The 12,991-nt window shown below is 38.9% G+C and overlaps 1 protein-coding gene across 3 annotated transcripts in view; it reads right to left on the reverse strand.

Annotated features, from left to right (window-relative positions):
• The window catches only part of NFX1 (nuclear transcription factor, X-box binding 1), an 88,001-nt gene that overhangs the window by 20,739 nt on the left and 54,271 nt on the right, over positions 1 to 12,991 (reverse strand). For 2 of the 3 annotated variants that reach the window (XM_065753003.1, XM_065753004.1), the window contains exons 13-19: positions 12,215 to 12,323; positions 7,459 to 7,578; positions 6,078 to 6,157; positions 5,445 to 5,675; positions 5,078 to 5,151; positions 2,559 to 2,660; positions 1,029 to 1,070 (exon numbers count right to left, since the gene is read on the reverse strand). In XM_065753003.1, coding sequence (XP_065609075.1) covers positions 1,029 to 1,070; positions 2,559 to 2,660; positions 5,078 to 5,151; positions 5,445 to 5,675; positions 6,078 to 6,157; positions 7,459 to 7,578; positions 12,215 to 12,323 — 758 coding nt within the window. Of the gene's footprint in view, positions 1 to 1,028; positions 1,071 to 2,558; positions 2,661 to 5,077; positions 5,152 to 5,444; positions 5,676 to 6,077; positions 6,158 to 7,458; positions 7,579 to 12,214; positions 12,324 to 12,991 lie in introns of those variants that run through there. The other variant, XR_010623187.1, reaches the window with a different exon arrangement.

The following is a 12,991-nucleotide window of genomic DNA, read 5'->3' on the forward strand; positions in this document are numbered from 1 at the left end:
AGAGCATCATGCAGCAGTGAAGGAGTTAATGCTGGGGGAGCAGCAGAGGGGAGGGGCGGAGCTCCGCACCGGATGGGAGGCGGCGCTCGGTCTGGGCGCGTTGCTCTGGGCTGCCGTGGAGGTTCAGCACGTGTGCTTCCCCTGCAGGTCCTCCTTAACGTAAGCTCATAGCTTTTGGTTTGGAAATTTTTATCTCTCTCTCAATTGTTCAATTTTATTAGATTTAGTAAAGTTACCGTTCCTTCTCAGATCGTGCCGTTGTTTTCTTGTAGACCCATCTCTTCCCGCTGTTTCCCCCTCCCCCTCCCGGAGCGCGGCTCTGCTCGGGCGGCCGCGCGGCCACTGACGCAGTTTCTTTTTCTCTCCCCTCTCCCTTCTCGGTTTCCCTTGGGTCACTGTCACGGACAACACCGTGACACACTGCAAGAAAGACATCAAGCCCCTGGAGCATGTCCAGAGGAGGGCAGCCAAGTTGGTGAGGGGTCTGGAGCACAAGCCTTACAAGGAGTGGCTGAGAGAGACAGGATTTTTCAGTCTGGGAAAGATGCGGCTCAGGGGAGACCTTACTGCTCTCTACAAGTACCTGAAGGGAGGTTGTAGTGAGCTGGAGGTCAGTCTCTTCTCTTGCGTTAACTACCAATAGTACTAAAGGGAATGGCATCAAGTTGTACCAGGGATGATTCAGAATGGACATTAGGAAATACTACTACTCTGAAAGAGTGGTCAGGCTCTGAAACGGGCTGCTCAGGGAGGTGGTAGAGTCACTGACCCTGGAGGCGTTCAAAGAACATTTAGATATTATGTAGAGGGACACGGTTTAGTGAGAACTATGGGTGATAGACGGGCAATTGGACTTGGATGATCTTGAAGGTCTTTTTCAACCTTGGTGATTCTATGATTCTATAACACAAGAATCACCTCTACATTTATCAGTTCTGTAGCTCATGTAGAAAACAATTTTTTCCACACTGCATTAACTTTTTAAGTCTGGTCTTTTTTGGAAAAAAGCATGTAAAATTGTTGCCCACCTGTTCCTCTGAAGAGCTAAACATTCTTCATCGCATTGCAGCCTGAATTAAGAAAAAATACAATTAGATTCAGAGCTTCTCACATTTTTCAACTAGTTTGTTGCTGCCATATTAGCACAGCCTAAAGATGTAAGAATGTATGAGAATAATACATTGTATAAGATCAGATAATACAGCTAATAACAGATCAGACTTTAATACATGTTAACAGATTGAATCTGAAATAATTTACAATTCAGAGAAGAGAGATCGTAACAAAATTTTTTTAAAAATTTGGGACTTAAAAAGTAACCATTTAAGGAAATCAAATTACAGACAGAATGAAGTTGGAGAAATTCAACAATTCCTTGAATAAGTGATACTAAAAATAAAACAAAATCTATTCAATTTCTGAAGGAACACTAGGAAGTACAGACAAAAATCACCAAACTTAAGTCACAAATGTTTTTGTTTCTTAAAAACAAAAAACAGATTTGCAGTGACAGTCAATATGACAATAACAATTATTATATAAATTTAAGAAGAACAAGGGTAATAAAAAATTATAAATAGTAAGATGATGACTAGGGAAAAATATGCCCTTTCACTCATCCAGAAAAGAATGCTAACAGCAACCTGAGAAAATTCAGACCAACTCCAAAGAGTCTGTGGACCTCATGGACCACAAGTTGAACATGATGTAGTAATGTGCTCTTGCAACAAGAAAAGCTAATGGTATTCTGGGCTGCAATAGACAAAGTATCGCCAACATGTCAGTGGATAAAATCCCTCCCTTTACTCAGCACTTGTGAGGCTAATCCTAGAGTATTCCATCCGGTTCTGGGTTCCTCTGTACTAGAGACACTTTGGCATACAAAAGGAAGTCCAACAAAGGGCTGACAAAGATTATGAATGGACTGCAGCAGTTTTCCTATGCTGAGAAAGGCTGAGAGAATTGGGACTGTTCAGACTAGAGAAGAAGCTTGGCAAGGACCTTATCTATTTATCTGAATTCCTCAAGAGAAGCTGCAAAGAGAACAGACTCAGGCGTCCCAAGCCAAGACAAGAGACACTGGGCACAGACACAGGAAGTTCCTTCTGAGCATCAAGGAAAAAAAAATTATATATATGGATATATACAGGCACAGGTGACTGAGCATGGGCACAGGATGTCCAGAGCAGCTGAGCAGTCTCTGTCCTTAGTGTCTAGTAGGCCCTGTCTCTAGACTCCAGAGCAAGAAGTTGGGACCAGCTAACCTGCAGAAGTCCCTTCCAACCTCAATCATTCTGTGACTCAGAGTCTGCTGAGAGAAATTCTCAAACTAATACATTACATATGTAAATATAACATGAATCTAAGCAATGATAGTCATTCTACATTAAAGCAAAAACAGATAAAGAATAATAAAACATTCTAATAGCAGTATTAAAGTAGAGCCAGGTCATTTAAAGCCTTTTAACTAGGATTCTACTGATAATACTATGCATTTTCCAAGTCACCTATTCTTCACATACTCACAAGTATGCATGTTTCTACAAGCCTGTCCTTACCTGGCCTGCTTCATTTCTTTTTTTGTAATAAGTCTACTGATTTCCACTGAATCTCCAAGCTGCAGATCCGTTAACTTAGTGGCTATCGATATAGCAGCTATTCTGAAAAAGAAGAGTATTAGTTTTCACTAGATCTTGGAAATGGTATAAAAAGCTTCAGATTTAAACATCCAGATAGAAGAAGAAAAGCAAGCATGTTTCCTTGTCAGATTACAGAACTGAAATCTAGTTCTAAGTCACCTAGTTTTAGAAGATCTATTTACTTACATAAGTTAAAAGGTTACTCTCTCATCTTAAGACTTGCTTCTTTATGAAATTATTCAGAGCACCAATTCTAAGTCTAAGCTAGACAATTTGATAAGCTAGACACTTTGCTCAAGCAAGTATTACTAGTAAAACTGCACCTGAGCATAAAGGTTTTTATGATGTTACCTTCATGCGATTCTTCTTTAAATATATGCAACTAAATCCTGTGAAGTAATTTATAATTATTTTGAAGTTTACCCTATAAATGATACAAGCCAAAAGGAAAGAATAAAATGCCTACTGAATTTTCTTTATAAAGCTTCTTCATCATTCCCATCAATAACAAGCCTTTCTAGTCTCATTATCTTGCTAAAATTTCTATAAAATACACGTTTTTAAGTGAAATATCTTTTCTCTGTCTCACTATCTTACCTGATAATTTTCAGATAAGAGGATATGTTTATCTCCAAACACTTCACATGACATTCAGAAAACAGCTATTTACATATCAAGAAGGATAATCATATTATTACATTAAAAAAAAAAGAAAGCACTGAGACACACTACCAGCTTCAAATTTATCAGGTTGTGACAAAGTAACAGGCCATTATACCACAGGACAACAGCATCTACGTTGTGTACACAGACAGAGTTCCAGAGACCCTTTCCTATTCCTTTGGGCATCCTTTTTGTGACATTAAGCAGCTTCAAACTTGGGGAAACACTCTCATTAACATTTTTGAGAAAACCTGGACACTCAATTAGTTTGGTGAGCTCTCCACAGCAGTACCACAATAGTAGTTCAATTCTCTTTTCTTTTTTTTTCCTCAAAAATGAATGGTGGAAAAATTCAAACCTTACTCCCACAAAAAGAAAGTATTTCAATGTTTCGGCAATCTGAACAGAGAGTTATCACACAAAACTAGCAAGCATTAAATAAACACTGTTTTTGCTATTATCACATGATTAATTTGTTGGTAATATCAGTTAATGCAAAGTCAGAGAATTTAACATATGTGAACACCTGCTATAAACTGACCAGTGCCTCATTTCCTTCCTATTGCCCTGATTTATACAGACGAGGACTCCCACTCACTTCAAATACACCATTTTTCCTGTATGAGTATTTTTGGAGTGCCTGAGCCTCAGAAATAGTGGAAAATATAACAGGCTGCAAAGTCGTGAATTTGTAGTCCAGTTACCATCCAGCTTATGATTAATGACATGCTCACATCAATTCTAAATGATACTTCAATGTTGAGCCAATCTTTTGGTTTATACTGGTAGTGAAAAAAAGCCTCAAAAATCACACCATTTCTGTAAGTCTACTTACTTACTTGTTCTTCAATGCTTTTGATTAACGTATTTTCACAGTACTAAGAACATATTAAGTAAATGCTAAGACATCTTCTGAAGAATTTAAATCAGTGATAAATCCTCAGCTAGGATAGTTCCTCAAATAATAGTGTTAAAGAACAGAAAAAATCATTAGGAAGCTTTCTTTGAAAGACAAGTAGTCTGCTCTCTCCTATAAACTGCTACCTAGAGCTGAATTTTCGAGCCATTTCAGCCCTCTAATTTTTTTAATTCCCTCTCAATCACAGCCACAGAGAAAAAAAAAGTTATTGTCTCTATTTTACCATTTCTATTTTGTAAGTTCCAAAGTTTGACTTGATTCTTGTTTTCTTTGTCCCTTCTTTGCCCTGACATAATAAAATAAATAAATGTAGTTTAGAAATAGGACTTAGAGTCAAATTTATTGCAAAAAATTGAGTTAGATAGGACTCAGTTTGCATATTGAAAACCAAGATTTAGATACTAATCACCAAAGCTTTCATTACAGTCAATGAAATCTTAAAAAGTTATTCATCTACCTAAATTTAGCTGTCTATTTCAGCTTTATCACTCTTTAGCTTCCATCATCTGTACTGACTAGGTTCCATCAGACATTAATGGGAATTCTGACAGGAACTCACACATGGACTGTTAGATTCAGTCACCTACATTCAGATGTCTGAACTAGAATTCCACAGATGGGAAATTCAAGCTGTAACATACCAACACAGTTACAGACTGACAGCGAAAAGAGAAATGTGTTGCAGTACAGCATGGCTGGTATAGAAGCTCAGAGGAACAGGAAAAAAAGAATCTGTAGGTATAAGTATAAAAAAAAGCATGACAAATGTTTTGAATGAAATATAGTGCTCATACTGAAAACCAATCAAACTGCAAAGATCCAGTAACAGAAGTAAAATAATTATTATAGTACAAACCTCTGATACGTATTAGATGCTTCCGAGCAAATCATACTCTCTTTTCTTCTGCCACATTCACATTGAAGCTCAACCTGTTGCATTATACAAGACAGCAGTTGGTTTAAACTTTTTTTTTTTTTGGTCCAGGGAGGGAAGCGTGAGAGATAAATTGCACTCCTACTTGAATAGTAACTGCTTTATTTATAAATAATGAAAAAACAAAACGAACATTTCATCACATTATTCAATATTTTAAGTTTATATTGATAGCATGATATTTCTGCTATTAAAAAAATGCCACTTTTTGTCAGTATTGTTTTTGTCTGATAGTTATATTATACGTTTTGCTAGTTAATTTGCAGTTATTTTTCACTAAGCATCTAACCTTTGCAGAGCAGGATGTTGTTGGGCAGGATGAAGAAGGATGACATGGAGCCATACAGGGATGATTACAATATAGTCTTGGAATAGTACATGGCTGTTTACACTCCTCATCTATAAGACATTCCCCTTTATGACAAATTCTTTTACATTTGTGCATTCCACATTTTAACATTTGATTGCAGCGAAGTCCACATGAAATGTCAGTGAGATGACAGGGAATATTGCTTCGCAGCTAAAAGAAGGGAGAAGAAAGATGACAACAACAACAACAAAAAATCAATAATTATAAAAGAAAATCTCAAAGCATTTTTACTGTTCACACCTTTATTTGGCATTATGCACACAAGAAATGTAATACTAAAATACCTGAGACAAAGACTGTGTTCTTTATCTCACAGTCCAATAATATCAGTTAGTATGAGTACACAGGGCATAAAAGGTAAGACTTTTCCTACTCAATCACATTAAACAACAACTCAAGTAAGATATTCCATTCCAAAGCAGCCATTAGTCTTCAAAACTGAAACATCATATGGTTATTCCTTAAGTTACATAAACATAAAAGCACATCCTGAACTTCAATAACTATTTTCAATCTACACATTATTTAGAATACAAAAACACTAAGACTTACTTCATGTTTGCCCATACACCATTTCTGAGTGAGATAGGTACAGGGTGGACACTTCTCCTCACTATGACATGAATGGTACACTGAAGACACAGATTATAAAACAGTTTTATTACCATACTTCAGTCAAATGCCTTAGAAGAGACATTATGGATTATTACAGGAGTTGGTATTTCATTAGTACACAACTAATGGGAGGAAAAATGCTTCAGGCCAGGAAAATCTGTTCTTTAAAATACTCTTTAAAAATTACAGTAGCAGATTTTTAGGTGAGTATTCTGCATTTTCAAAACTAAATAGCAGAGAACAGAAAACATTTGTAACTTCTGAGTAGGATTACACCATTAGACAGAACATACCAAAGCATATCTGTCCAACTTGTGCTAAAGCACAGGTTTTCAATCAACATAATTTCAAGGAACTCCGAAACCAACTGTTCACTAACATTCACTAGATCATTCTACTCTTTCAATAGAGCATGTTATCTCTAATTAAATATAACATTCAGTGCAGGCATGAACAACGCGTGGCCTGCAGGCTGTAGCCAGCCCATCCCGTCATAAAGGCAGAAGCTCTTCACCTGTGGCTCCAGATGCACACCCACCCAACAACAACCAAACTAACAGTGCACTATTAACACTATCAACTGAGGGGCATAGGGAGGGCAGTGCTGACTCCAGTAATGCTCAGGCAGCCGCATGGCCACTGATGATTTAGATTTTTTTTTCTTCCTTCCCTCTCTCCCTCTTTTCTTTTCCTCGTGTACCAGTCACAGAAAACACCGTGACAAAATGGCACCCACTGACATTCAATGACACTTGCAGAATGTTTATGAAGACCAAACGGTGGATGTGAGCTCAGTGAGTTTCAGCAGTGGCAACAGTGAGTTGCCTCCACTGGCACAGATTTTTATGAGCTTGTGTGCAGACTCTTGTTCACTGCTGGTGAAAACACATAGCTAATGGTGGTGACTACGCTGAAAAATAGCATTACTGGGTTTTTTTGTACTAGTTGTAGTTTCCATGGAAATAAATAGGAGGCATTACTTTTGGAGAAACTCATGGATATGCAGCCCAAGACAATTCCTCTTTACTCAGTGTGGCCCAGGCAAGCAAAAAGGTTGGACACTCAAGGTTTAATGTGCTGTGACTATTAATGGTGTCTAAATGTTGCTATCTGGAACAGAAAGAATAATATGTTGTATTATGAGTTAAAAGTACTGCTACTGTTGTCACTGCAAATTTTTAGTTAGTTTTGAAGTATAGACTTTTCGAAATATTAAACTACTGCAAAAATAGCGAAAGGGTAAATATATTTTCAAACAGACTCATGTATGCTTTAATATATTTTGAATTTTTTTTTTAAACAAAACAGCTTGACTTACCTGGATGATCACAGTCATGTGGCCTAGTACATGCTTTTTTGCACTCTGGTGGCTGAGTGCCACAAGGAACAGGGGGGTAAATTACTGATTCCCCACAATAACAAGTCAACTCATCAAAACCTGAAAAAGCAAATCACAAAAAAGATGTAATTCAATCTTTGAATTTCTACTTCTCTACTAAGAGAAATATTAAAAGAAAACACAAATGTTATATTCTGGCTTTTTTTTTTTTTTTTTTTTTAATATTAAGAACCACTATAGTGAAATTACTACCTCCTGTGCCTCCTACAAGGTAACTGGACTACAGTCACTTCATAACAAATATGCTTGCTTTTAAAGATCGGCTCTTTGACAACATCTTGAACTGGAACAGGAGTAATGCTCGTAAAAAGTAGAAAGCTGTTCTTGTATCACTGACTCAAAAACAGAGATTTCTTGAATTCCCTTTCCAAAAGCACACCATCCAAATCTTGCCTCACACACTCCTTCAAAATCCTTTCCACAGTTTCTTTCTTGTTTTCCTTCTTTACATATCTGACTCTATTCTGGTTTGGCAGAAGCTAAGTCCAAATTTCTTTCCAGCTTTAGCTAATTTTGAATTTTCATTCTTTTATCATCTTCTCACATGAGTGATCAGATTTAATCCTTTTGCCTACACACGCACATGGTGCTGGGAAGATTTTAGACAAAATTATCAAAAGGGCACCACTCCGTAGACTTTGACCTAGAATCTCTTCTGTATACTTCATGGCATTTAGCATTATATGGATCCTCTTAATCAGTTTATGAACCTGACCAAATACTTCAAAGCCAACATGGCACATTTGGAAGTTCTCTGTCTCACGTCATACTTATTTTGGTTTTAATTCTTCCATCATTTGGGAAACAGATTCTCTTAGTTTCAGCTGGGCTATAACTATTCTCTTCAGAGCATCCTGTATGGTCCTATGTTTTGCTTTTAGGAAAACGGCCAAGGCCATTCACAGTGAAGGGCCCGAGAAGGTAAGAGTATAAGGACAGCTGACTTAAACTGGCCAAAGGGATATTCCATACCATCTGATATCATGCAGAGGGAGTTCTGAAGGGGTGGGAGTTCATCTCGCCCTCTTCTGCTACTCAAGGGGCTAGCTGGGCACTGGTTTGTGGGTGGTGAGCAACTGCTTTGTGCATCAATTACTATAGATGTTCATATATATGTCTGTCACAATGATTACCCTTTCCCTTTCCACTATCTTAGTGTTGTAGTAGGCATGGATGAGGCACTGGGATGTGACGCGATAGACCTCCGCTGCTCTGAGACTGATGTCCTACGTACTGCTTAGGGGGCGTAGACAATGCTGGTTATGTATATAAAGAACTGTCATGCCTTATTAAATGCCACTTTGCCATTTTCTACATCACCGTTTTGGTGTCTGTGTGTGGCTGTGGCCCTAGCGTGGGAGATCGCTAGCCCTCGGTGGTCCAACCTTCCAGAATGGTGACAACACTTAGTAAATAGTTTCATCTCAATCCACAAGTTTAACTTGTTTTTTTATCAATACTCTTTCCCCTGTCTCACTGTGAAGATAGGTGAGTGAACAAACAACTGTGGTGCTTAGCCACCTGCCAGGTTAAACCACAACACAGATTTTAAACTCTTATCACAAGATTCCAAACCTTATTGATAAAGCAGACGAATAAAATCATCTCATACACCAACCCAACAAAACACCTAACAGAAATTAATACAGTTCAATACTGTTTTTCAGAGTTTAAATAAACTCAGAGGGAGACTGGAATGCAAGCAAATCTTAAAAATAGTCCCCTAATTCATTGTTCTTCAGCACATCTCTCATCAAATTCACTTCCAAGTTCAGTTGACTTGGCTTTCCTGATCCCACCTCTACACAATTGGACAGCGTCCCCATCCCCAGGCCACGCGTCCCAGCTTCCACTGCCTGTGCATTCACTTCTATCTCCCACTTTCACCAGCGGGTTCTTGTTCAGCTGTACCTGCTTCCTGCCTCCCTGCTTGATTTCATACACACAAGGATGAAACAGAGAGCTTCTGCTCTCTGTCTTAAAAGAGATGTCCAGATTCCATGAGACATCAGTCAACCAGGGCATGGTCATTATAGGCCAGACTGCCTCTAATTTTAAACTTTTTAATGAGCATGGGTGAGCACTAGGTCCAATAATGCTTCTTCTCTGGCGGGTTTGTCTAATACTTGGACCAGGTTCTCCTCAGTGTACCCCATGAGTCTTCTGGACTGCTTAACAGCCAGCAGTTTTGCTTTCCCAGCAGACATCTATGTGCTTGAAATACTCCAACAGAATGAGAGCCTGCAAGTGCAATGCTTCTAGTAGCTGAAAGTAGTAGTCCTGGTCAACAAACTCCCCTTGATCAGGCAGAAGACCCTGTCCACCAGATATCTTTTCATTGGTTAATTTTCACCCACAAGCTCTTAGCTTCTTTGTGACTGTTGCTCAGAAGCAACACTTTGGAATCCATCCCTTTCTTAATATAGTGAGCAACACTACTGCCCCTCCTGCCCTGCCTATCTCATCAAATAAGCTTGTAGTCCTCAATCGCAGTGTTTCACTTGTGCAATTCATCCCACCATGCTTCCATGACAGTAGTTACTTCATAGCCTTCTAATTGCCCCATAGTTTCCAACTCCTACTCATCTTCCATACTACATGCATTAGCGTAGAGGCAATTCAGATGCACTGGATAACTTTCTCAGAGGAGCACTCCCAAATGCACAGAAACACAGGGGTTGGAAGGAACCTCAAGAAATCATGGAGTCCAACTCCTCTGCTAAAGCAGATAGCCTACAATAGGCCATACAGGTAGACATCCAGACAAGTCATGATTATTTTCACAAGAGACTCCACAACCTCTGTGGGCAACTTGCTCCAGTGCTCTATCACCCTTACCATAAATAAGTTCTTCTGCATATTAGTGTAGAATTTCCTATGTTCACGTTTTAGGCCACTACTCCTTGTCCTATCACTACACAACACCAAGAAGGGCCTGGCCTCATTCACTTGCCTCCCACCTCCCTTTAGACATTTATGAACATTTATCAGATCCCCTCTTAGTCTTCTTTTCCCCAGGCTGAACAGACTCTGGTTACTCAGCCCTTTCTCATACAGGAGATGCTTGAGGCCCTTAATCATCCTTCTGGTCCTCCACTAGACTTCTTCAAGGAGATCCCTGCCTTTTTTTTGTTCTGAGTAGCCCAGAACTGGACACTGTAGTCTAAATGTGGCACCACCAGGGCCAAGTAGAGAGGGAGGAGAACCTCCCTCATCTGCTGGCCATACACCTTTTAATTCACCCCAGGATACCATTGGCCTTCTTGGGCACAAGAGCACACTGCTGGCTCATGTCCAACCTGTTGTCCTCCAGGACCTTCTCCAGAGTTCCTCTCCAGCAGGTCATCCCCAAGCCTGTTCTGATGCATGTGGTTACTTCTTTGGAATAATTCTGAGATTTTTCCCTGCTTCTTCCTAGAGTGACGGTGTTCCCTGACTCTTCTCCATTATTCAGAAATACATCCCCTTCCCTCCCTCAATTTAGTTCAAAGCTTGCTAGTAAGTCCAGCCAGCTTGCTGCCCAGAACACTTTTGCCACACATGCTCTCTTGTATCACATTTGATGTCAACATGCTTCACCTCACAAAGGTTCATCTGACACCACAGAACCCAAAACTGAGTGTGGTACCAGGCTCACAGTTCACATTATCTGTTCTTCTCCTTCCTGGATCCCAGCCTTGAACTGGGAGGAGAGAGAACACTACCTGCGCTTCTAACCCATTCAACATCTTTTCAAGGGTCACCAGGTCTCTTTCAACAACAACTATCTGTTCTGCCTTCACTAGACTAAAGTTCTGAAAAAATGTGTGCGACTTTCAGGTTACTATTTTGCTTTGTTAAGAGAAATGTTTGGATACAATAAAATTTATTTTCTAAAGAAAGGTGTAGAATCTTTCTCATACACTGCATATACACTGAAATTCAAAAAACATTCTTCTGTCCATTTCAGGCCAAGATTAGAAAGATCAGTATTCTCTACTAAAAAGGTGTGAAATAATGAACATATGATTTCCTACTTCAAGTGGAGAAAAACAGTTGTAAAAAACTAGTATCTCAATCTGACAGATTTTAACAGAGAACATATTCATTTAAAGCTACCGTACCAGCACAAATCTATAGCTTAGTAGTCATAATAAAATAGTACCTCATGGTTGTCAATGTATTTGAAGCAATTCTGTATTAATTCTACCATCTAGGACATGACCAGAAAGCCTAAGACACACAGCTGATATCTACTTCCACAGATGGTCCATCTAGAGAAAAATTACCAGCACACCAACTTGGGAAAGTCTGAATTTTAAACACCTGAACAGATTTTGCTATATATACATCAGTACCTATAAAAATTACTAACTTGTAAATAAAAGAGTTCCATCAACTCAGAAATTCTAAACTTTTCTTTTTTACTCCTGAATGATTGTCCTCAAAGTTTAAGCAATTGCTGGATCAATACAACTGAACATATTTCAGTGTAATTTAATTAAATTCAACAAAGTTACTAAACTCATCTAAAATGGAATAACTTCCACTAAAAAAAAATATCGAGAGCAAACTACAGATCTTTAGGGTCTGATCAAATTATGTCCAACTCTGGCCAATTAAAGTGAATACATTTCTATATATACAATTTTTTTAATTATTTTTTTATTTTTACAAAGAGCATTATTGTACACACTTGTTTGCCAGCAGGTTTGACAACTGCCCCGGTGACAAGGCTCTTCACATCTATGAAGTCCGCAGTTGAGTTTGCGACCACAAACCAAAGAACACTTATGTTCTGTGTCCTGTGGGAAGGCACAAAAGAAAAGCAAAATTAAACTATAAAATCAACAGATTTCTTTCTTCTGTGAAGTCATAACTTAGTAACTGCAAAACCACCAGGAGGAAAAAAAAAGTTATTTTAATCACTAACTTTCTCCTTCAGGTGACAAAGGCAATGATCTGTCAAGGTGGCTCTATTAGAGCAGTTTCCCGTCTGCACAGGTCCTTAATCTGGTATCACAGAATGGTTTAGGTTGGAAGGGACCTCAAAGATCATCTAGTCCGAACATATTACCACTGGCAGGGCTGCCAACCTCTAGATCAAGTACTAGAACAGGTCCCAGGGCCCCATTCAGCCTGGCCTTGAACACCTCTTAGGACAGGGCATCCACAACTTCTCAGGGCAGCTTGTTCCAGCATCTCAACACCCTCTCATTGAAAAAATTGTCCCTGACATCCAAACAAAATCTCCTAACCTTTAGTTTAAAACCATTCCCCCTTGTTCTATAATTATCTACCAGTGTAAAAAAGTTTCTTTCCTGTTTATAACCTCTCTTTGAATATTGGAAGGCTGAAATGAAGTTTCCTCAGAGCCTTCTCTACTCCATGCTGACCAAGCCAAGCTCCCTCAGCCTATCTTCTTAGGAAAGGTACTCCAGCCCTCTGATCATCTTCATGGCCCATCTGTAGA

The sequence above is a fragment of the Cyrtonyx montezumae genome, unplaced genomic scaffold (genome assembly GCF_038088225.1).
Source record: "Cyrtonyx montezumae isolate F1298 unplaced genomic scaffold, pur_monq_1.0 scaffold_8, whole genome shotgun sequence".
Classification (NCBI taxonomy): Eukaryota; Metazoa; Chordata; class Aves; order Galliformes; family Odontophoridae; genus Cyrtonyx; species Cyrtonyx montezumae.